The sequence below is a fragment of the Strix uralensis genome, chromosome 27 (genome assembly GCF_047716275.1).
Source record: "Strix uralensis isolate ZFMK-TIS-50842 chromosome 27, bStrUra1, whole genome shotgun sequence".
NCBI classification, from domain to species: Eukaryota; Metazoa; Chordata; class Aves; order Strigiformes; family Strigidae; genus Strix; species Strix uralensis.
In genome coordinates this window covers 2,897,522-2,921,663 of record NC_133998.1, presented here as the reverse complement: position 1 = coordinate 2,921,663, position 24,142 = coordinate 2,897,522, and the positions used below count along the sequence as shown (strand labels likewise).

The 24,142-nt window shown below is 50.0% G+C and overlaps 2 protein-coding genes across 4 annotated transcripts in view; one reads left to right on the top strand and one right to left on the bottom strand.

The window, feature by feature from the left end:
• The window catches only part of ADAMTS10 (ADAM metallopeptidase with thrombospondin type 1 motif 10), a 60,833-nt gene extending 46,689 nt beyond the window's left edge, over window positions 1-14,144 (bottom strand). For 2 of the 3 annotated variants that reach the window (XM_074851492.1, XM_074851494.1), the window contains exons 1-2: window positions 13,466-14,144; window positions 30-368 (exon numbers count right to left, since the gene is read on the bottom strand). In XM_074851492.1, coding sequence (XP_074707593.1) covers window positions 30-117 — 88 coding nt within the window. In that variant the 5' untranslated portion in view covers window positions 118-368; window positions 13,466-14,144. Of the gene's footprint in view, window positions 1-29; window positions 482-13,465 lie in introns of all 3 variants that reach the window. The other variant, XM_074851493.1, reaches the window with a different exon arrangement.
• Window positions 14,145-18,634: 4,490 nt separating this feature from the next.
• The window catches only part of ZAP70 (zeta chain of T cell receptor associated protein kinase 70), a 28,826-nt gene continuing 23,318 nt past the window's right edge, over window positions 18,635-24,142 (top strand). Inside the window, exon 1 of the mRNA XM_074851341.1 lies at window positions 18,635-18,803. The gene's annotated coding sequence lies outside the window, so the exon portion shown is untranslated. The remainder of the gene's footprint in view (window positions 18,804-24,142) is intronic.

Here is a 24,142-nt window from a genome sequence, read left to right as displayed (position 1 = left end):
CCAGCTCCCCTCCCCACGGCAATCCCTACCTTGTGACTGGAACGTGTAACCAGGAAAGTTGCACAGAGCCGCCGTGAAGATGACAGTCCATGTGAGAAGCCTCCAAGCTATTGCCATGGTTAGCGATGCTTGTCTCAGTGCAGGGAGTATTGTGCCAGCTGGAAGGGCGCTGTCCCAACATGTCTCTCCCTCGGCCACCGCTTATGTAGAGACAGGAGTCCTCGGTCCCTCCGCAGGCATCCTCGGCCGCTCCGTGCTCTCCCCAAAGCAGCGAGGCCGACGGTTTCTTTGCAGTTTGCTGTGCCCGGGCCAGCGCAGGGGGGTCAGCATGGGCTAGTTCAAAGCACAGGCTCTGGGTGGCATCGCCCCTGCGAAGGAGAGGGTGGGGATGGATGAACGCAAGAGATGGGCAGAGGGGAAACGAAGGATGGAGGAGAAGGACACGAGGGAGAAATCAGTGTGCAGGGTGAACGAGGAAAGCCTGAGCTTAGAGAAGAGCGAGATGGAAAGAAAGAAAAAGGGGAGAAAAGGACGGGAAGCAAACGCAAATGCAATTAACCACATCAGTTCACAGCACTGGAAAGCCAAGTTATCCTGCTAAGGGGACACTGCACACCTGTGTGCTCTCCCGGGGGTGAACTCTGCTCCCAGCAAACCCCCCCACCGCTCTGCCAGCGGCACCAAAGGCCTGGTATATACCTTATACCTGAGGAAAGGAGCTCAGAATAAATGGGAACCCTTTGTCCTGTGGCAACACCCACGAGGAAGCGCAGACCGAAGAGCGACCTGGTCTCAGTTACCTGATCTCTTAAAGGGGAGCACAAAATAAAAGCATTAGCAGGGTGGTAGTGAGCAGCAACCTAGAAATCCCCTCTACTCCAGTTTCCCCAGCATTAAAATACACTTTAATGACTGTCACTGCACTGAGAGAAGTGCACTTGCTCTCAGAGTATATTGGCTAAACCTAAAAAAGTGTTTGAAAACAAAGGACCCATTCAGTGAACTCACCCTTACCCTCAGCTCTATCCACAAATGGATCGTGAGATTCCAATTGTATTTGTTATTTAAAATGATTTGCTAATTGCTTCAGTGAAAGATTTCTGGCTTGCAGATAATTTCCACCCAGTCTGAGGCAATTATACAAAACTCACATAGTGCTGGAGAGTTGCATAAAGCCTGTGGTTTTTGTTTCTATCCAGCGATTAGATGACGTATGCAATGAATATGGCACATACCTAACTACTGCCCAGAGAATCCCAAATATCTGAACAGTGATGCTCTGCTCAAGAGCAGCCCCACAGCAAAACACAGCAGTTCCTGCAAGGCAGCAGATAAATACATAGTTAAGTCTGACTTCAGAGCGGTGATGCAGCTATGAGGAGCAGGGCAGAAAAAGGCAGGACGGATGTTCCTGACCTGCTGGGAAGATGAGGCTGGCAGGATGGTGCTCTTTGCGAAGGTGTCAATAGCCATGGCACCTGTGTGGTCCTCATCCCAGTAAGGAAACACTTGGAATAATGTCATTAACCCTTGCCTCGCTCTGCTTTTGTGTGTTTTAAACAGCAAAGACTAACTATGTGCTAGAGTGCGGGGCAGGAGAGCCCGGTTCCTCCTCGGGTCTGCCGTGCTCCCTTCACCTTGTGTCCTCAGGGGAGTCTGCAATTTATTTCTACTTCTGTTTTCCCATCTTTACTATGCAGTTAATTTTATTTGTGCTGTGGGGGCTTGGAATAACACCCATCACAGGCCAGAGACTACATAGGTGAGGTACAAGAAGAAATCAGAGAGATGATTCCTGCCCCAATAATTAATCTAAATAAGTTAATGATTTCTCCCAACTAGACAGTAATGCTGAGACTATTAATCATGTGTCTTTAAATCAAAATCTGGAGTTCCATATTTTAAATGTTAAGATTTTTAACTGTTTATTTACAGTTACGAGACAGAAAACAAGTGCTAATGGAAAAGAAATAACTGTTTATTTACAGTTAAAAATGGCCAGAGACCATCAGTGAGGCTTTGGGCTGGTCTTCCCAGTGCCACTTGCCAGGTTGGTTTCTGCAAAGCCCAGACATGACACCCACGATGGCAGCCACCGCGAAGCCTGCGCACGTGATCAGCAACCATGAGAATAAACTGTCTGACAGGGGAAGAACTGTCTAAAACTCATCTCGGGCTGCTCCGCTCATCCACGACAGGTAAAGGAAAGTGGGCGGCGGAGGCAAGAGGGTTGGGCAGGAATTCTGCCCTCTCCACCATGACACGAGGATGCTGAGATCAGCACTGTGGGTCCATGAGGCCACATCCACCTGGTGACAGCATCCTCTGTAGTGTCACTCCCCAGCTGGGGTGCAGAGAGGGCAGGGCTGGGGCCACAGCAACACACGGCCAAGTGCCATGGATGCTGCAAGCTGCTCTGTGCCTGCTCCCCGCAGCGCTGCGGGAAGTGAACTGGAAAAGGGAGAAGGTGAAACGAAAGCTGGGCGTGCTGCGGCCCTCTCCTAAGTCAGCATTTTCAGCATCTATTAAAGCTTGAGGTTCCAGCTTTTAAATCCTGTCACGGCTCCAAGGTCTGTGGACAGAAAGCCGCTCAGCTGAAGTATATTTTCTCCTGGGCTTCACACTACTAATTTCTCTTGTTTTCCAGCTGTTGAACCCGCTTCCTCAAAACTGTTGTTATTTCCCGTCCTTCCTCCACCTCTCCACGACCCTGAGCTGTGGCAGCCGTGACCGGTGCCCTCGTCTCCCCTCTGCCCTTCCCCTTCAGTCCCGGCTCCTCGGCATCGCCCGGAACAGGGGCCGGGAGGGAGCTGCAGGCGCCAAGACCCTGCAGCCCCGACCCTGGGGGAAGGAGGCATGTTTGGAGCAGCGCAAGTCAGGAATTACAGCTGCAACATTCCCGTAAGCCGGGCTGGGGGAAGGGCCCGGCTTCGATTCCTCCCCGCACACAGCAAGGAAAACATGGCCCCTTCCCAGCGGCGCTTCACTTCCGAGACCCCGACGAGCCCGTCTCCTGCAAGAGAGGACCTGTAACAAGGAGGAGAGAGCTGGAGGAGCGCAGGCTCCACGGCTGCCTCAATACGTATAAAGTTTTCCATAACCTCACTTTTCAGATTTTGCTTTCTGAGTGGCAGTGGCCGGCAGGCGCAGACAAGCCTGAGGAGCCCGGGCCTGCATGGGGGGCAACGGGATGCCGGGATGGAGGGGCCGCGGGGAGGCCTGGGGCACAAGGTGACCTCTCCGGTCTCGTGCCTCCCTCGCTTGGGCCGGTTCCGATTTGCTCCTTCCCGAGGAATTCGTTGTCCTTGGCAGGCGCCCCGCGAGCGGCTGACGCTCCCCGCTCCCCGCGCCAAGGTGGCTTTCGCCGCGTGAACCCGTGGGCCGGGCTGGGCCGCCCGCGCGAGGAGGCGGCGGGGACGAGGGGAGCGGGGGCCGATGCCACCAGAGCCGGTGGTGGCTTCGAAGTCGCCTCTTCCCACACCAAAAACACGCGAGAAGGGGTGGGGGGGAGCTGGGGAGGGGGTTTAAAATTTAAGCTGGAATAAAGCAAAAAGAGAAGAGAAAAAAGAAAAACAGATGACAACTGTTACTAATTTCAACATCGGGGCTGCAGACAGAATTCCCTGAAAGCCCGGCTTTTTGGCCGGGGAGGCAGCTTTATGGGAAGGTAATAGGAAGCAGATGGGCTCTGCTCGGGGCCAAGAGGAAGGTTCAAGGTGCCTCCTAGTGCAGAGAAGAGGAATTTAACTGCTTTTAAAGATGCAGGGCCCGGCGGCTTCCAGGTTTCTCATCCAACTTTTGCAAATTATGAGCTCAGGTGTCCTTTTCCCTTTTTTGAGAGAGAAATAAATACAAACACCAGATTTCTGCTTCCAGCTTTCCCCGGTGGGAGGAAATACTTGCAGTGCACCCCCCAGCCCCCAGCCCTTCCACCGACATCTTCCCAACGTGCAGCGCCGAGAGCTGCGCCCCGCGGCCGCACCACTTCACCCCAACAGCATTTCTGGGCTGTGCTATTAGCAACGGTGTTAACGAATGAATGAAAGTCACTGGCCCTCACATTATTTCTTCTTTCTCCTGTAAAACAAGGTACCAGCACTTCCTAGCCATGTGATTGAGATGCTATGTCCCACCACCGCTCGGCCAGCTTCAGGCCAGGTTCCTCCTGACCCTGTCAAGGGGCTGAGCAGCACTTCAGACCCCACAGTGGTGCCCAGCCCCAGCAAACACAGCACCATAGAGATTTCTGCTCCTCCATCCACCCCAACTTGAAATTGTCCTACCAATTCAAAAGTTATCATCCTTGGGAAGAGCTGCAAACACACAGTTTGCTCCACAGGTTTCTATTTTCTTTGGAAACCAAGCTAAATAAGGTGGGGACCGCAGGATGCTGGGATGTGTGGCTCAAGGGCCATGCCAGTGCCAAGGAGAGGCACTTGGCAGCAGCATCACCAGATTTCGGAGGCTTGCCCACCACCCGCACGGACCCCTTGCTCTGCACAGCGGGGTCTTACCTACCGCCTGCAATCACAGCTGCCCACCGTGGCCACACAGCAAACCTCGCTGTAGCTCATGGAGGCCAATCCTAAAGTCACCATGTTTTCTGAGAAAACAGCCCCTTTCTCACCTGCTGTCGCTGCTTCATGGAGGCCCACAAGTTTTTGGCTCTAAACCCTTGGCTGAAGTTTACTTCCCAAATACTGCCGCAAGGCAAAATAACTCCTCTGCGTGGTCTCCAGGGACTGTCCTGGTTTCAGCCCATGCTGCTCCACTCAGGGGACACTCAGAAAACCACCATGTGCCTGTCGCTGCCTGACCCGCAGCGCTGAGTGCTGTCAGGGTCAAAGCAAGGTGACACCCAGCCCACCACCCCATCTCCACCTCCCTGTGGGAACGAGCGCATGGGGGGGCTCACAAAAAGCACGAGGGTTGAGGAAATAATTTAATTGGGGACTGGAATGTTTTAAAAGCAAAAGCCCTGGTGAGTTCTGCCAGGCAGTGGCTGCAGACAGCCCTGCCTGGGTCTCCAGAGACAACTCAACGGCACCTTTGTGTCGCCAGCCTCGCAGAGAGCTGCACGTGCCAGCGGCCACCTCCAGAGCACCAAGGTCTCCAGCACACGTACAAAGGCAGCTAGCAGAAAACCACCCCCAGTGACCCAGGTCAGCCTTTTTGGCATAAGAAAACACAGAGTCAGATGGCTCCGGCCAGACATAAAAAGCCCACACACCAAACTCAGAGTTTTCAAGGAAAATGAGTTGTTTTCTCGCACTTTCAACCAAGCCCATCAAATATCAACTTCCATGTAGCTGATCCGCATGCCTGATTTAGGAGGCTTCTTGGTCCAGATCGGAGGAGCAGGCATTGTCAGCCAGTCACTACTGTAGCGAGAAATCAGAGCTCAGCCCTTACAGCCAGGCACAGATGGGGCCTGTTTGCAGTTCGTGGCCGAAGGGGACATCTCCTTCCTCTCCCACCGCTTCACACAGCCGCTCCCTGTACCGCCAGCTCTCCCATCTCCACCAGTGCCTCCGGCCTCTCCTTGCCATCTGCAGCGTAAGGAGGGGAAGGGAAGGGCAGCGGGGGATGAGGAAAGCCACTGACAACTGCCTCCTTCCCTTGAAAGGGCTCCCAAATCACTTCTCACCACCTCGACTCTGCACACCCCGGGGCATGGCAATAGGCAGGTCCCTCCCTCCAGGTGCTGGGTTGCCAATGCAGCTGTGTGCTTGCCACTGGCCGGGGGGCTGCTGGCCTGCTGCGTTCCCCTGGGGCAGCCGGTGTTTCATGTGTGTGCAGCCACCACCCCAGCTCCCGGCAGGTTCCTGCAGGTTTCTGAGGACAGAGTAAACAGCGTGGCTCCCCCCAGCCATGCTGCACCTCCTGTGGCAGGGCCTGAGAGGCCAGGCGGGTGGCGAGCACGTGGGTGGATGCAAAGCTTCCTGAGACCTCCCTGGCTTTCAGCAAGAGACCGTCCTGATATTCCCGACAAAATATCTGGCTGGACTGCTAAGTTGAAAACATGCTGAGTTGCAGATGGCAGAAGTCTTTTTGCAGTCATCCTGCCAGCATGACCGGACTTCCACTGGGAAGTCATTTCTCAGCTCCAGAGTAGCATCATGGGTTAAAAACAGAAAAAAACAGCATTAACTAATCAGCAGCTCACTGCTAGGAGCATTGGCTGCAGAATGTGAAAAATGGGTTAAAGTCACAGGTCTGCAGAACTGAAAACAAGAGCTTGAACCTTAGTCTGCTTTACCGCTCCAAGCCTGGCCTCTCTGGGGGCACGGCAAGCAAAGAATTAGAAACACGTAGTTATCACTGTTCACCAGAAAACAGCAGCCTCCAGCCACGGGATGGTTCCTGCCTACACTGCTCTACAGCAACCCTTTAGGATCCCCTCGCCATCTCTCCAGCTGCTCCTGTTATCAAGCCCGCGCTGAGTAAGGACAAGGGCTTTTGCCTTTCCCTTCCTTGCCGGCACCCACACTCACTGCAGCCCACCTCGCTTGGAAAGGCTGTTTCATCTCACCCCGAGAGCGGTTCTTTGCAGACACTCATCCCAGCGACTGCAGGGTCAAATTTAGAGTTTGCTTGGAGGAGAGATGCTGCTTTCTCACTGTTAGAATAAGATCCAACCCCGTCCAAGGGTGCTCACCAGCAACATGGCAGATCCAGACTGATGCTGCCAGTCCAAACCTGAGAGACGAGGGGCCTGAGCCCAGGTGTCTGTCCCCCTGCCAGCACCCTGGTACCAGCCCGGGTGAGCAGGGGAACACCCTCACTGTCTTCAGACCACCGGCTCCCTCTCAGAGGCTCGCTGCGGCACTCCACGCCGGGCCCTGCTGTGCTCTAGCCGGGCACACCCTCCATCCCTTTGTACAAGCAAGCTTCGCAGGGGTTTGGGCTCACTCCAGTACTGTGTGGGAGTATTTTTTTTTTTAAAACATGAGAATTGTTTTACAGTCAAGTCTATTCAGTGCAATCTTAGTGAGGAAAGGACTGAATTACCCCCTTGCTCCTCTCCAAAATCCAGCGGGATCTTTAATTTCACCAGCAAAGGGGCAAAAGAAACCCAGGACAAAGCAAGGGCATACGAGTGGAGAGCTGGGAGCACCGACCTCTCTCTGACACCGACTGCTTTGCTTTCTGGAAATACTATCTCTCTGTTACATAAGGATCTGGCCCTATCTGGAAAGCTGGGGTCATTGCTTTTCTCCAAGTGTGGTAAAATGCTCGGAGGTCCTCAACAGGAAAGCATGAGAGAAGTGCCAGCTCGTATCATCATCAGGGAGGGGTGTTCAGCACGGGGCAGTGCGAGCCCCAGGGCTGAGCCCAAATCTAGCTGCTAGACCAGTCCACTTCAGCCAGAGCTAAGGTAGCTACCGAGCAACCCAATGCTCCCAGCCTTGGACTTCTTTTGCTTTAAGGAGATGACTCCACCAAGCAGGTCCACTTTCAGACGGGACTTATGCAATAGTTTGGAGTCGCTCCATGTGACCCAGACTTGCTGGCCCCCTGCCACCACTCTCCTTGCTGGCTTCAGCCATGCACAAAACAGCAGAATTAAAAAGTCGACCGAGTAGTCATTAAAAGAAAGTGCATCTCACCTACCATACATTGTCCCTGCCAACTGCACACATACACCATGCATGTAAGTACACACATGTCATCCACACGTATGCAGACCCCGACTGCAGCTGTTTGTGTGTGACTGCAGATAGATACACAGTGGATACACAGTACCTGTACGAGGATACACAGTACCTGTACGAGGATACACACTACCTGTATGAGGATACACGGTACCTGTACGAGGATACACACTACCTGTACGAGGATACACACTACCTGTATGAGGATACACAGTACCTGTACGAGGATACACTGTACCTGTACGAGGACACACAGTACCTGTATGAGGATACACACTACCTGTATGAGGACACACAGTACCTGTACGAGGATACACACTACCTGTACGAGGATACACACCACCTGTATGAGGATACACACTACCTGTACGAGGATACACACCACCTGTATGAGGATACACAGTACCTGTACGAGGATACACAGTACCTGTATGAGGATACACAGTACCTGTACGAGGATACACATTACCTGTATGAGGATACACACCACCTGTATGAGGATACACAGTACCTGTATGAGGATACACAGTACCTTTATGAGGATACACAGTACCTGTATGAGGATACACACTACCTGTATGAGGATACACAGTACCTGTATGAGGATACACAGTACCTGTATGAGGATACACACCACCTGTATGAGGATACACACTACCTGCTGGCACATCTGTATTCGGTACCCACACACCCCTCCGCATGCCATCACGCACTGCCGATACCTCTGGACATGCCATGCAAGAATGTTGGGTTTATATGTGACATCTCTACGTCTGCGTGACTGCTTCTGCCTTTATAAAACTACCCCTTCTCTCTGCAGGGTTCAGCGCAGTCAGAAGAGAATCCAGATCTCTGGGGCCTCCACACAAGCAGCTCCTTCCCTGTGCTCCTGCTGCTCCCCTGCACCAACATGGAACAACACTGCTCTGCTGTGCTGGGGATGCCAGGAAACTGCCCCAGGCTCTCGGGAAGGCCTGGAGCACTCACACCTCTGAGCAGGCTGGGAAGCAGACGTAGATGCTGCCACTGCAACAGCCCAGCGCAGCCATCTGCATCCCGGCAGAGCTGGCTTCCCCAGCAGCCCTTCAGCAGCCTTTGTGCTTACACAACACAGCAACACAAGGCACGGAGCCCTGGAGTTGCATAAAGACAAACACCCTCCTGTGCCAACACTGAGCTCCACTCACCTGCATAACCACCACCAGCTCTCTCCAGGAGGGATTCGGTCTGAGAAAGGGACGTGCTGTTTGTCCCAGTTCAGGCAATACCATGTTTTATACAGTTATACCTTACAAAGACCCGTCACAGCTCACACACCAAGCGTGGCACCCTAAATTTGTCTCCTTTGTCAAGCTGGGCTTAGGGCAGGGCCATACCCCACATGTCTGTAGTGCCGTACTTGCGCTGGGACCCTCTGACAATGATGCCTCTGGTCATCAGACTGGCAGTGCTATGCCAGAGGGCAGAGCCCCACCACAGCCCCCCACTGCCTGCCACACCACGTGCATCCACGGTACAGCACGGTCTCATATGCTGAAGCTGAAGAGACAAGAGAGTCCCACTGAGCTTCCCGAGAAGAGCATCTGAGGTGACTCCTGTTACCCAGAAGGGCTGTGAGAAGCACTAAGGGCCAGGCAGTGAGCACAGAGATCAGCAGCTCCTTCCACCACCGCCACAGCACAGCAGTGTCTAACGCTGCACCCCGCAACAGCACAGCCCTGGACAGGGGAAGGGATCCCCAGCATTGCCTGTCTCCAGCACCCATTGCTAGAATGAATCAAAGAATAACTGAGGTTGGAAGGGACTTGAGGGGATCTCTGGTGCCACACCACTCTCAGAAGAGGGTTAACTTTGACATTAGATGAGGTCTGGATCACAAAACTCGGGCTGTCTCACATAAAGAGGTGGCTGGGAAGAGACACAGTGAGCTGTGGAGCGGGACCCTAAGGCAGCAGAGTCAGCTTGGCCCACGCTGTCCTTCCAGGAAATCAGAAACCTGTCCTTTCAGAGAAGTGGCTGCATCATGGTGACACAGAGAGAGGAAGAAGAGCCCTGGCTGGCCAGAGAGGTGGCTCACCCTGATCTGCTCTACCTGCCTCGCTGCCTGCTTGGCTCTGTGCTTCCAGCGCCTCTGGACCGAGACTCCCCCTCTGCAGAGGCGCAGGCAGCACCCAGCTCCCCCGGGCACCGAGAGCACAGTAAGGCAAACCCACAGCCTGGCTTCTGCTGCCGTGCCTGTAGCCTCCCCGCCTTTCAGAGGCTCCCTGCAAGCAGGTGAGTGTTACCGGCTTTGTTTCACAGCAGGGCAAACCAAGGCAAGAGGAGAAGTGATTTGGCACAGCCAAGCAGGCAGTCTGTGCAAGAGCACGGGGGCCCCCCCATGCAATCACCCGGGGGCCCCCTTCATGCAAGGCAGCGTGACCATGACCGTGAGCACCCACAGACCCCAGGACACGTTACCACAGAGGAGCGTGCCAGGGGAGCTCTGCAGCAGGATGAAATCTTGCAGACCACATTGAGCTGTGGACTCCCTCCAGCCCTTACAGATCTGGAAGATCTGCAGATCGTTTCCAGGCTCCGGCTCCCTTAAGCGAGCTCTGTGAGATCTGCTGTGCAGAGAGTTTATGGGCCCTTTTTCCCTCCCTGCAGGTTCTCTGTTCAGGGAAACATATGGCCCAGATGGTTTGGATTTGATGGGGTATGGCAGGGTGCAACAGAAAATATGCCGACTCACAAGCATGTGTGGCTTCCTAACGAGGAAGCGGCAGCCCAAAGGCCACTGACTACATTTCTCTGTGCCCGGCTGTGGAGGAGCTGCCTTTGTTCATGGCCAGGGAATGAAGAGCCGCTAACTCAGATAGGACCAAACTCATCTTTTGCACTGTGGTTTTGATCGAAGCCACTTCGGGGTGAAGCCTTCGTCCTGTTGAAGTCAGTGGAACAACTCCCACAGCAGGAGGCCAGGATTTCACCCATGAGTTCAGCTCAACTGGAGCCAACATTTACGAATGTTTGAGTTCAGAAGGATTTGCAGAACTGCACGGAAACAGATTCATCTTAACTCATTTTCCCTTTAAAAATTAAGCTATGATGGAAGAGTAGGAAACACAGTAGCAATAACAGTGGGTTGGGATGATCAACAGAAGTGTAAAGAGGCTGAATAGTCAGACATGGCATACCCCAAGCATTCTCTGCCCAGCCTGGGAGAACACAGAAGGTAAGAGAGTAGCAGCAATGGAGCAGCCGGATGGAGACCCTGCACTTAACACGTGCCACTGACATCGCTCCGCTGAAGCCAGACGGAGCTAAAATATTTTGGCAGTTTCTCAGTGGAGAATCTCCCAATTCTTGAATTGGTTGCAGACTTAATTGAAGGCACTCACAGTAACCAAGATGGGAAAATTTGCTTTGATGGTGTCCCTTTAAAACCTCCTTCAGTGTTGAAAAATGAGTCTGTATCCAGGCTGGTGGTTTTCCATGTTTCTCACTCCCCTATCGCTGCATGAGATCTGACCTGGTTACAGATTCCCAGGAAATATTTGTAACTACTCGCCCTGCAAACATTTCCTATGGTGCTAGGGTCAAGTGAAGATCTTTTTGACTTGCATATCTTCAGCACATCTGAGCTGACATCATCCAAATCACTAGTGAATTGTTTCTGAAAACTTGACAAATTCGGTCCAAATTCTGTTTGTTTTAAGTTCATTTGTGTTAGCTTGAGATCTAGGCAGGACAGGACGTGACAAACACATCCTGCGGTGTTTCTGGCTTAGAATGAACTAATTGCTGGAAACTTGGCAAGAAAAGTGGTTTTTGGAGTTGGGGGTTTCAGATAAGCTTTAGATAAATGCTTGAACAGAATCATCCCCTGGGTGGGCCTGATGCAACCTGTGCTGAAAAGCCCTCCATGGAGCTCTCCTCTGGACAGCTGAGCCCACGCTGTCTCTGGACCAGGGCTTCATGTGGTGATAAGAACACTTACTCCTCCCTGCAACAGTCTCCGGGTGGCCTTGAGCCATCAGTGATAACAGAGCCTCTCGTGTTACAGGTTTGGATGTTGGTACTTAAAAGGCCTCTCGCATGACTCGCAGACACTGTTTATGTTGAGCAGGCAATACCTTCCCTTAGGGCTACACTTCACCCCATCGGTTGCTCGCTCAGTTGCAGCTTATCAGGGTCTTCCTCTGCCAAATGAAACAGTTCAGCCCCCAAGTCTTATCTGGGAAAAGGATGATTTACAGGAGATGACAGGACCTTTCCCATTCCACCCAACACCAGCTGCTCAGGGAATGCAACTGAAGACTCACCAACGAGCGCTGGAGGTTTTAGGGATCTAAGGAGGAGAAGGCAAGGAGAGGGTGCTGCCGTGGGGCGAAGCAGGAACAATGGGAAGCCAAGGATGGAGAAACCGGAGCACTCGGCACGTTCCATATATGGAGAAACTTCATGACACTGGAACAACCTCCCAAGAACTGATGGAGGCATTTCAGACTAGTCCGGGCAAGGCTATGGAGAGCAGAGCAGAGGGAACACCCCTGCGCCGGCTGGGGAATTACCTGGGCACCCAACAAAGCACTTCCCCTTCTACCATCCACAGCACAGGGGAGACCAGAAATGAACAATGACTTCAAAAATCTTCCTGCTATCAGCCGTCATGCACTAGATCTCGCGCTGTCACCACGTGAGCTCTGCTAATAAGAATATTAATGAACGGAATAAGAAACAGACCTCTGGTGGGGCTGAGCTATCTCCAGCCAGTATGGGTATTGGCGTGGACTGAAACAGGAAAACAAACGCCCCCTGAGGTTTACATCCCTGCGTACACTTGACCAGGAAAGTCCCCAAAAATGAGCCTCCGTGGGAGATTTTAAATTTTGCCGCACAGCCGCAGCTGGCACCGAAGCCGGGTACCTGCCCTGGAGTGTGGCTCTGACCAGCTCCACGCTTCCCTCTTGGTTGATTCTTCCCCTCTGGAAGATATTTGCCAAGGTTATTTTATAAACTCCCTTCTATTTATAGCACAGCTCCTTCAGTTCTAATGAGATAATCTTCTGGCGTTTCACCATCACTAATATTTACTTTGATGTTTAAAATAACATGTTCTGAGGGATTGATCTTTTTAAAAAAACCTTTAAAACATAATCAAAGCAAAGAAATATATGACTAGTGCAATGGGGCCAAATGCCTGGTGATGCACATGAAGTTAATGACATTGCAACTTTTTCAGGGCAGACAGTTTATAACCCTCTGACCACATCGTACAGGAGGGAGAGAGGCATTGGCAGCTCCCGAAGATGGAGAGAGACAGCGAAAGAGGGAGAGGGAGCGCAAGATGTGTTTATTCTCAGGAATGAAGACAGCAAGGAACGTATAATTCTGCAACAGGGATTATAGCTGTTGCTTTCTGTAATTGAAAGTTTCGCCCACGGCAGCTCTGCATAAGAGAATTATATTTTAGAGCTGCAAACATGCAATCAGATGGCTTAATGCAATAAAAAAAGTGGAGTGGTGTGGGGACAAGGGGAGGCGAGGGAGACAGCGCGCGAGTGCAGATGCCTGACTCCTGCTGTCTGCAGACACTTTGAAACACAACCCTGCGTTTTTATGGAAACTCTGAATGTTGGAGAAGGGTGAACATGGTTTTCATTCTCATAAATGTTTTTCCAGCGTGCAATGCTCTTCGGGCTCATTCCTTCTCCAGGGAGACGGTTCTGATTTCAAAGAACATTCGCGTTCCCCTCCACCCCAGACCACCCCACTCCAACCTCAAAGAGACTTCTCTGGAAAAATTATTTTAAAGAGTGTTTTACCTTTTCTAGTGTTTTCCCTTCTTTCTTCTTTTTCCCCTTTTAATTCCTTGAGCTTCTTTTTTTTTTTTTTTTTTTTTTTTTCTTTTTCCCAGCAGCAGCCAAAAGCTTCTCTCTCCCCCTCAGTCCTGCGCGTGTCAGAAAGTTTCCAGGCTGAGGGTTTATGTCGCCTTCCTCAATAACCTTCTTCTGTCAGACCCAGGCAGCGCTGGAGCTAGAGGCTTTGCTAAAAAGTCTCCTTTCAGGAAGTGAGCAGTAATAAGAGAGCGGCTCGGAGGCAGCATGTATAGGGGCTGCTCAAAAAAAAAAAAAAAAAAAAAAGAAAAAAAAAACTTTGCTCAGGAATTTTGCCAGGATTATCCAAAAAAAAAAAAAAAAATCCCCAAACCCATAAGGCTGTAAAAGTCCCGCCCTGACTGCTGACATCAGTACAGAAGGCAGGTCTTGCCTGCAACAGTATAAAACTAATCAGCTAAGCCTTTCTGCAAAGGAGCAGCAGGAATCTTCCGCGGGCGCGCAGAGCCCCAGGGCGATGCAGGCAGCTCCCTGGCCGATAAAACATCCCAGTAAAAGCGATAAAGCAAAGAGGTCATGCTGACAGTGGCAGACGGCAGACAAAACAGATAAAGCAAGCCAGGATTTTGTTTGTTTTGTTGTGTTTTTTTTTTTTTTCTCCCAACAACGAACAACACTCCCATCCTTCATTTTAAGCCTAGCTTTCAAAAGGCTTTTAAAAAGTCAGTGCACATCTCATGAAATGGCCTTAACAAAGGCAGCTGTGCTCTACAGTAATGTTAGGTATTGGTTTTAAATTTAAAAAAGCCCTCAAGAATTTGCCAATGTTTTAAGAAGTCCCTTTGCTCCTGAGTTACATCATTTTCACCCTGCTGGCTCTTGTGATGCCATAATTTCTCTTGTTCTGCTGCCACCATGGAGTGTCCCACAGAAGACAATACATTTCTAAAGAAAAGAATAAACATTGCAAATAATAAAATACTGCTTGTTTAAAAACAAAGCCCTCTCAGGACACATAAAACAATAAGCAACAATAAAGGGCAGGAGCTCATTTCCGTCTTTGAGATTAGAAAGCTGAATATGTAAACCTTGGTGAAGAGAGAATTACCTGGCAATTCTGCAAACATCTTAAAAATGGGCCCTTCCAAATTGCCATGCGCTGCCCTGCTTCTCTCTGGACAGAGAGAGGGGCCCTGGGGAAGGACACAGGGAAAGGACGGCAGCACCAGGCAGTGGACCTCCAGCCTGAGCCCATCTCTGAGGACAGAGGGACCCCAAAACCATCCTCAAGGAGCCTTTTAGTATAAGAGGATTTGAATGAAGAGTAAAGGGGTGAAAGTTGCCAGGGGAAGATGTAAGCTAAGTCTTAGACCAAGCTCCCTGAACATGAGACCCCTGTGCCCAGGAGCAGAGTGCAAGGGGGGGCTCTGGGAGGGGGCATGGTGTGGACACCAAGCCTGCAGGACAGCCAGCCTCTCCAGACTGTGTGTCCTGCCGTGGCCCTTCTAGGTACGTACATTGCCAAATCCACAGGATCCAGCCCTGGAGCAGGCCTGAGCAGCCTTGGCAATGGCCCTGGGTGCCACCCAGGCTGACCCAGCACTAGTCTGTAACCATCTGACCATTAGAATGGAGAAAGAAAAAGCCACAAAGACCTGGCCAGCCCTACATCCTGACCGGATGCTGGCCATGGCATGCCTAAGAAAAGGGATTCAGAAAAAAGCAAGAAGCTGTGGTATTTTTTGCAGTATATCCTTCTACATCCTCTGCTATCAGTAAACTAAGCGCAAGACTGAACCTAATCCAGAACCTGTACCTTTGCATTTAAGAGCCTTAAATCATTTTCTTCCATGAGTTTGTGTAAACCCTCATTGAAGCCCTCTGACCTCCACTCCTCAGATGGAGCTGCAGTGTGACCCCAGCTAGGAGATGCCCAGGAGGGATCTCCTTGACCCTGCGCTGGTCTTGCCTGGTAGTTATGCTCGTCCTAATAGCCCTGAGAAAAGGAGGGAAAACATTCTTTGCTCCCAGGAAATGCCTGATGGTGGGAGTTCACAGCCCCCAGCTCTGCTCCCAGTGCTGCCCCAGCCCCTGGGCCATCCCAGTGCAAGCGCAAGGGCCATTCTTCCTTACAGGCGTTCAGACTGGGAAAGCCTGGCTCTCCGTTTGAAAACTGAGTTCAAAGGGACTGCAATTGCTGGGCTGGATTTTTGGCTGGTTCCCTGGCTGGGTGGAAAGAGCAGTTTCCTTCCTCCCCAAGCCGTGCTAGCCATTGTCTGAGCCCCCAAAGCACATACATAAAAGAGCAACTAAACAAAGTATTTGGGGTTTAATTGAATGGTGCTGCTTCTGGCCAGGGAAAAACTAATTGCTCAAAGCGTGGCCCAGTGCCATACCAGGGGCTTTGTGTCTGCTGAAGCTTGTCTCCAAACAACTCGGTGTGTAATGAAGAGGGACTGAGGAGCAGATGCCCATCTTCCCTGCTCAGCAGTGAGCAGCTGGGTGCTGCCTGTCCCTCTCCCTTCCCAGGGAAACTTGCTTTTCCCTGATGTGCAGGGTCTCCAGTCCCTGCTGGATAGTAAATACAGTGTTAGAGACTTCTGACATATAAAGACACACAATCTGTGTGCTTGGGGCCAGCGCCCCAAAATCAGTACTGCTCTGAGGACCCGCTCATACTCGTACCAGGCCAGCTCAAAAAGTACATCTTACTCCAGTCTCAACCTGTCTCTGAAGGGGTGTTGGAGCCACCTCAGAGCGGCGCACACCTTCCCAAGCCAAGGCCTCCATCGCCTGCACAAGGGTCTAGAAAACGGGGAAGGCAAAGGGATCAGATACTCATGGAAAAGAGGCAGAGGGTATTGGACTCTGCCTGAAAAAAGGGTTTCGCAGGCAACCGATGGCCACTGCAATTTATCTCCAACATCAAACTGTGCCAACTAATTACTTCCTCTTTCCAGGACGAGGAGATGAGGATGCACTTCCAGGAGACACTTGAAATCCTCTCCCTCCGGCCCCCCTGCATCCTCCCTCACTCCTGGGATGGAGCTGGGAGCCCTGCGCTCAGCACAAGCACCAGGACCCAGTCCCTGAAGCTCGGCAGCCCGGTGACACTGCACCCTCCTGTGGCTACACGTGGCAGAGGCTGCACGCTTGGATCCTGCTAGGTCCAGGCTCAGCACCAGGCTGGTAGAAACCCTGCAAGGATGATGCACCCAGCCCTGGGGAAGCACAAAGAGCAACCCTTCCAGGCAAACTTGGCACCGTCGCTTCTCGGTGGTGCTGGCTGATGACCAAATGCATCCAAGCGTGCCCAGCTGCAGCACCAGCTTGCATGACATTGAGGCCAGTGCTCATTTTAAGGCTTGTAAGGCTGCAAACTCTGTCCTGGTTGCCATTAAAACACATAGGGAATGATGCTGAGGCCTGATGGGGTAATTTTGTGTAACCATTTTGTACATAAAATAAAAAATTCTCTCTCTTGCTACGTCTAAACTGCAGGGCCTGGGCAAAGTTCCCAGCTCTGGCTCTACATCACAGCCTGGCCCCAAGTCCATGCTGGGACTAGCTACTTGGCCACAGACTAACCCTTTTTATGGTTGTACAGTACCTAACACAACAACGCTTCATTCAGTCTTTTCGCTACTGCTGTAATAAACAAACTACTCTGCTTTGTTTGTAGCCCAAATACTGCAGGTTGAGAACCTGCAAATGAAACCAGCTATAAACAAACGTTTTTGTTTTTCCACTAGCGCAGAGACATGCTAACTAATTGCCCAACAGTAAAACTCAGTTTAACTAATCCCAAGTGTTGGATAAAATTGGGATGGTGTCTTCCAAACTTGTAACTCCAGCTTGAAGGAGCCACCGCTAGCTTTGAAAGCACAGCTGTCAAAAAGCAGTTCTCAAGATCGCTGTACATTGCCCAAACTTTGTGGGGATTTTGGCCGAAGAAGGAATGTAAAGGTGAGCCTTGCTGAGGGCTCAGGACTGAGAGCTCTCTGCTCGCACTGCAAAGCTGGGTGCTTGGGATGTAAACTGCCTCAGTGACTCATCCCTTCTATCTCAAGATCTCACCTTGTCCTTGGAAAAACCTTTCATATGGATTTCTCAGTAAACATCATGTACAGCTCCATGTCAAAATGTAAACAAAGGGCTCCTCAAGGAGGATTTGGCAATTAAATGCCATACAGTTGAGTAATGCTCAAGGATAAGCTTGCATTTTGCATATCTAACCTTATTAACGCATATTTTTACTTCAATCAGTCTTCAACATCAGCAAGCTCAACCTGCCACGATCAGGGCCCTTGTCCCAACTTCTTCTACAGTACAGAGTCTTCTGCCTGCAACAGCAAGACACTTCAGGATTCCCCATGATCTTGTTGGGGCACCTCTTTGCATTCAGCAGAAAGAAGTCACAGTGCTGTAGCCTTTTTTCACAGTCACCAAGAGCCAGCCCCGAACACTGACCCTTTACTCATCTCTTCCAAGCTAATGAGCTGTCAGGTGGCTGTGAGCTGTTTACCATGGCTGGCGATGAAATGTGGAAACTTCTCCCTTCTGGAAAGGGAGACATGCCCCTGAGGAGCAGCTGAAAATCCTGCCAAAACTAAGCACAATGGTGGGACTGGTGTTGGATGGTTCCCAGCCCAGCTGTTAGTGTTATGGCTGTTTTGGCACTACAAAGAGCAGGAAAGCAGGGCAGAAAAAACTAGGAGAGGCTTCTTGGGTTACTGAGGCTAGGTCTTGACCATCACAAACCACGACTCCAGAGCAGTTCAACACAGAGGGCCTTTCTCAGTAGCCTCTGGCCTGGATGTGGAAGATCCAAAGAAACTAAGCTCTGCTTTACCCCCTTGTGACTTCCAAGGGACACATCCTGGCATGGCAGAGATACTCATGCAAAAAGGCTCAGTTCCCCATGAACATGTGTTCAATGGGCAAGAGGAGAGCTTTGCTCTCCAAGCAGTGCCTTCCCCCAACACATTTGTTTAAATAGCGACGGCCCTCTGATCTGTTTTCTTCCATAGAAGACCCATGCCCTGGCACTGAGGTGTCAGAGCTCTTTTCAGAGCTACACAGCTTTTATTTTCTCTTCTTTCCTTTCCTGTGCAACAAGGAAATAGGTCACATTTCAAAGAAACCAGCAAACGGAGGTTAGTGAATGCCAGACAGCTCACTGGATGGTGTGACCCGTTCCCCTCTCATCTTCCAAAACTGACACATTTCTCACTCACCGAAGCACATTTTCCCTCTTCTTTCCATTCTTTCTTCAAAATTGCTGTAGCGAAGCCTCAACAAGACATCCTGCCTATCTGCAAACCAGGTAAGATACACTTTTTTTGCTGTCGGTATCTTCGGTAGCTGTTACACAACATGGCTGCTTTGTTCCTTGTCTCGTACCTTTCTGCACACCCCAGCAGCATCAGGGGTTTAGTGGCAGGAGAGGAGATCCTGTGAAACGTTGGTTCAGATAGGCCCAGATTAATTCATTGTGCGATGGCTTTAGCTTTTCTACTGATTACTCCATTGGTACGGGACAAAAACTGGTGTAAGTTAGGGGGCATCATATTCTTTTTGAAGTTGGGGGGGGGTTTAGATAGGTCAGAAGATGCTGAAATGATGGGTTGTAGTCCAGTATTCAAGGCCAGCCATTCTCCTCCCTTTACCTCTGGACATGACATCAAAACTTGTCACCTCTGGAAGTTTCTCTTTAAACTGCCTGCAAGCTTCAGTGGCAATGCGGGAAGACTTAGGATACCTGGTACCTGCTGAATAATGCTCCAAATACTTGATAAGGACTTCAGAGATTTCCTTCTGACAAATATAACAGCAAATATACTCAAAAACAGAGGCCTCTGGCAAACTCGTATTTACTTCCTTTAATTTCTTTGTCATCTCGTCTGCACTTTTCTGTGAAAACAGGGACAATTCCAAGTCTCAACAATTCAAGCACAGTCCATGGTGTTACGGAATAAACTAGAACAAAGGAAAGTTGAGATTAAACCTCAGAAAACATTTCCTAATGGGCAGATCTATTAGACTGTGGAATAAATGCCGCAGGGACGCAAGGGAAACCCATCACATGGGCAGAACTGGAGAGGAGACTGGAGAAGGGATCAGGCAGAAGGCTCCTTTGCTGGCAGGGGGATGAACAAACTGATCTACAAGGTTATGCTTTCTGATATATTTATGATTTTTGTATTTTCAACATTTCATCATCCTTTTTCCTCTTGAGAAGAGAAGGGGCCCAAGTCCCTGAAAAGCTTGCTGATGCTGCTGGGAATAGGATTTCCTAAAGAAACATGGATGATGCCACAGCAGTATTTAGAATCCACACATATATGCATGTGGGTGTTTAATGACTTTAAAAGTTAATTCCCATTAAGACCTTAATCAGAAAGAGGGTTTCCTGAGAACTTTTAGATAGAGAGGATTATGTCACAGTCTCTGTACTGCCCTGTAAGGCAACAGGTCCACAAAGAGCAGAAAACCTCTGAAGCACCAGGCTCTGTACATGATCTAAGCCCACTCAACCAGCTCCGTGAAATGGCTTGAGCAGCAAAAGTCTGAGAGGGCCAACGTGGTCAGGAAGGACAACAGATGTGTCAGTTAGACCAAGCTTTGACTGACACAAACCCCGAGCAGGTGGGACCAGCAGCACAAAAGCAGAGATGCCAATGGCAAAGGATGCCACTGAGATGATTTTTTTTCACCTCTAACAATGCTGTGGGTCTGAGTTGAGTAATATGACTGAGAAGAGGAAAATGCATGAAGCAGCTGTTAGTAGGGCAGGCATTATCAAGGGGCAATGCAGAAAATTAATCTGGAGGCTTGGAAATACAGAAAAGTACAGATAGCTGTTAGCAAGTAATTTAAAGCCCCACACACTTTGTTTAGTACTTGCTTTCCCAGGAATCTCTGCTCACTCATACAGTAGCCTTAGATGGGATATATCAACCAGACTAGGTTAGGAATTAAAGTGTAACACTTGTTTAGTCCTTGCCTCACTGGTGCACAAATATGCATTTTTAAACGTTTAAAAGTTTTGATCACTGAATGTGTTTACTTAGTCTTGTAATATCCCCAGAGGTGCCAGGAAGGGCCCTGCTGGGTTTGGAACTGAATGGGCACAGCAGAGGCTGGGGCCAGGCTGGAGACAGCCCAGAACATAAGACAGATACCAGGGGCCATGGAGAGCATGGGCAGCTTTCTACAAACTCCATACAGAGCCAGCAAACAAAGTTATAGGCACTGTAAGTGATGTAGTAAGGATAAAGCATGAACTAAGGTCTTTGATAACTCTATTTCCCTAAATCCTATTCAAATAATTGCAACAAAAAGCCTTTGCCGTTATTATTTAAAATAAACAAAAAGTCCTGTGCAGTTCTAGCCCATTATTTCTCAATGCCTCTGTTTTATACTTGGAAAATAGAGATAGCAAGCTGCCTGTTAGTGGAGCGTTTCAACACTCAGAACAGACGTTTTCACATAGGAAATGACTGATTGCGAATGCAAACTTCCACTGCCACTTGCGAGTCACATACTTTGCCCAAACGCACGCTGGTCACATGCGAACACATACCTTTTAGAGCTAATAAGCTTCTGTGAGAAGAGCAGAGCTGGTGCAGTCCAAATCTTTAGCTTCCCCTGCCTCCAGCTGTATTATTTTCCTCTTCAGAATTTCCTATGACCACCCTGTAATTCTGCACGGTCTGAAGTTACGTTTAATCCTCCTAACATACACCAATAAAGGAATAGTCACGCTCTGCTTTGAAATAGTGTTCAAAGAAATCCTGGACAACAACGATGAGGCAAAGTTTGCGCTCCCACTCTGATGAAGACCTATCAAGACTGTCACTAACCATCAGGACAATATTTTACACCTGCACTTTTGGAAGCTCAGCTGGATCTTGCAGAATTCCCCTCCTTGTTGCAGACTAGATTTCTAACTCATGATTCATCTTTTGACTTTTAAAACTCCAAACAGAACAACTGATGCTCGATAAACTTTGCTGTTGAATCGTAGATGACTGTTAGGCTCTGAGCTGTCTTTCTACTTCATTTGCCTAGTTTATAAACTTAAAGCAAGGAGCTGACAGGTCTGTCAGGGCAGTGCCCTTGGCTCCAGTCAGACACAGCGTGGCTTACCACTGCTCTGGCCCTTTTCTACAGAGTTGGGAAGAAACTTCCTGGGGTGTTAAATGTGCCCTCGGCAAAACACGAACCATCTCCCACTTCCCCGTGGCTACTTTATCGAGTAGCAAGTGCCAAAGAACAAGCGTGGGGACCTTAAATTCATCACCTAACAGAGCATGTTTAGAAGACCCTGGTGAAGCTCGAGCTGGTGAATGACTCGAGCGTGTCCAGAGAAGGGCAACGAAGCTGGTGCAGGGTCTGGAGCACAGGTCTGATGGGGAGCGGCTGAGGGAACTGGGGGGGTTTAGTGTGGAGAAGAGGAGGCTGAGGGGAGACCTCATGGCCCTCTACAACTCCCTGAGGGGAGGGTGCAGAGAGGGGGGTGAGTCTCTTTAATCAAGTAATAAGTGATAGGACAAGAGGTAATGGCCTCAAGTTGCGCCAGGAAAGGTTTAGACTAGATATTAGGAAGCATTTCTTTACAGAACGGGTAGTCAGGCGTTGGAATGGGCTGCCCAGGGCAGGGGGGGAGTCCCCATCCCTGGAGGTGTTCAAGAGTTGGGTTGACCCAGCGCTGAGGGATCTGGTGTAGTTGGGATCTGTCAGTGCTGGATTAACAGTTGGACTAGATGATCTTCAAGGTCCCTTCCAACTTGGATGATTCTGTGATTCTGTGAAGCATGACCTCAAGCTGCTTCTGACTGTTGAAAGGAACAGGGTTGCTAATTGCCATCATCTCCCAGTTAGTACCAGGGCAGTTTAGCCAAATTCCTAGTTTCTTAAAATCACAGAGGACTGAAGCCTCTCAAGCCAGCCTCTGTAACAGCCTTCGGCTTCCAACAGGAGCGGGGTGCCTGATTTTCTGCAGTTCTGCAGATCAATGCCTGCCTCTGCGCTATGGTCACTGTGCAGAGACATCTGAGCTGGCTTAGGGACTGGAAACATCTGACTGCGGTCACGCAGTGCAATACTAATGCAGTATCTTTGCAGGCAATAGGTGTTAAAGGCAGCCACAGCTACTAAACACTTCTTCATGCCACTAGCCAGACCCTGCATGAGCCGAGCAGCTGATTCACCCAGGACCTTCTGTTGGTGCATCAGAACACAGGGATCCTTTGCAGCAACCCAGTACTTGGACACTACTCCTGAGCGTGCAAAAAACCACTGTCACAGGAGTGAGGCTATCAGCAACTGCGTAGCTAATCTGGACCTGAAGGGATGGCAGGAGGATTTATAAACCTATCTCAGCTAATGACAGAATTACTTTAGCAGGGACAGATGCACGAAAGCCACACAGTTTGAATGCTAAAGAAGTTGAAGCTTTAGGCAAGACCTGTCACTTCTATCTTGGGACATATATATAGCTCCTTTTATTCTGAATAATCCTGAAGTACATCAGAGAGCAATCACTTTATCTCCTGGGTTCCCCTGAGGCGATGAGACAACACACAGTTGTTGCAGCAAGTTAATAACTCAAACAGGTTTAGGGGTCTGGCTCAATAAATGGGGTAAGAGGCTTCAGATAATGCTGCATTTTCTGAAAATCCCACAGGATTTTAAAACGGCACAAGAAACTTCAGTTCTGAGTCTCATTGGCCATGATAAAGCACACACAAAAATGACAAAGTGGCTGTTTTTTCAAGGCCCATCCTAGATCATCTAGAGATGAATGTGCTTACTGTGACAGGCAGCATAATGTGGAAGCAAGTGTGTTACTTGGGAACTCCAACCCACTGCATTCCGTGGCATGAGCTCTTCTGCCTCCCTCACCTTCCTCATCTGCAGGAGAGGGGTCATCAGTGTCATCCCTCAGCTGCCTAGAAACGTAGAAGAATTGAAAGGTGGCACATGGGTGCAAAGCACATTCACCATCAGCCCATTTTCAGGGACCAAAGTTCTCCTCACCCTGGACAAAACCTGGGGTAAAGCCTTTGAAGGGGCAGGGAACAGTCCCGGCTCTTAGGAGAATCACTCACTACCTGCCAGGTTTTCCAGCTGAGAGCACTGAAGCACAGCAAAGTTACAAAGCAGACGAGCAATTTTAAAGCCTTCCTGGACACATACTGAGAAAATTCTCTGTTACAAGAGTTAAAAGCCCGAAGTAGAACACTGAGCCCGGGACACGCTGAATTGTGCCCGAGGCTGCTGGAAGGGTCTCAGGTCTGGCAGTGCTGGGATGAGCTGCAAAACTGCAAAGCAGAAACCAAGCTGCTGTTTCTGGGGTTATGTTATTCACTAACTCAATCACCTGGATAGTATTAGTGAACACAGTCTCAAACCTTATTTTATGAGTATTTGACAAAAAAAGGTCACTCTCCCCAAACACTTAAGTGTTGTTGCTGCCCATCAACAATTAACTGGACAAAAAAGCAGATGACAGAGACAAAGCTGGAAGAGATACCAGACCCATCATCTATCAGTGATTGACTCAAATCCCAAACTGAAATCCTGGAGAAACTCCTTCTGCATCTAAGATGCCTAACAGAACTGTATTTTGCCCAGGTTCTCTTTCATTTTGGCCAAAAA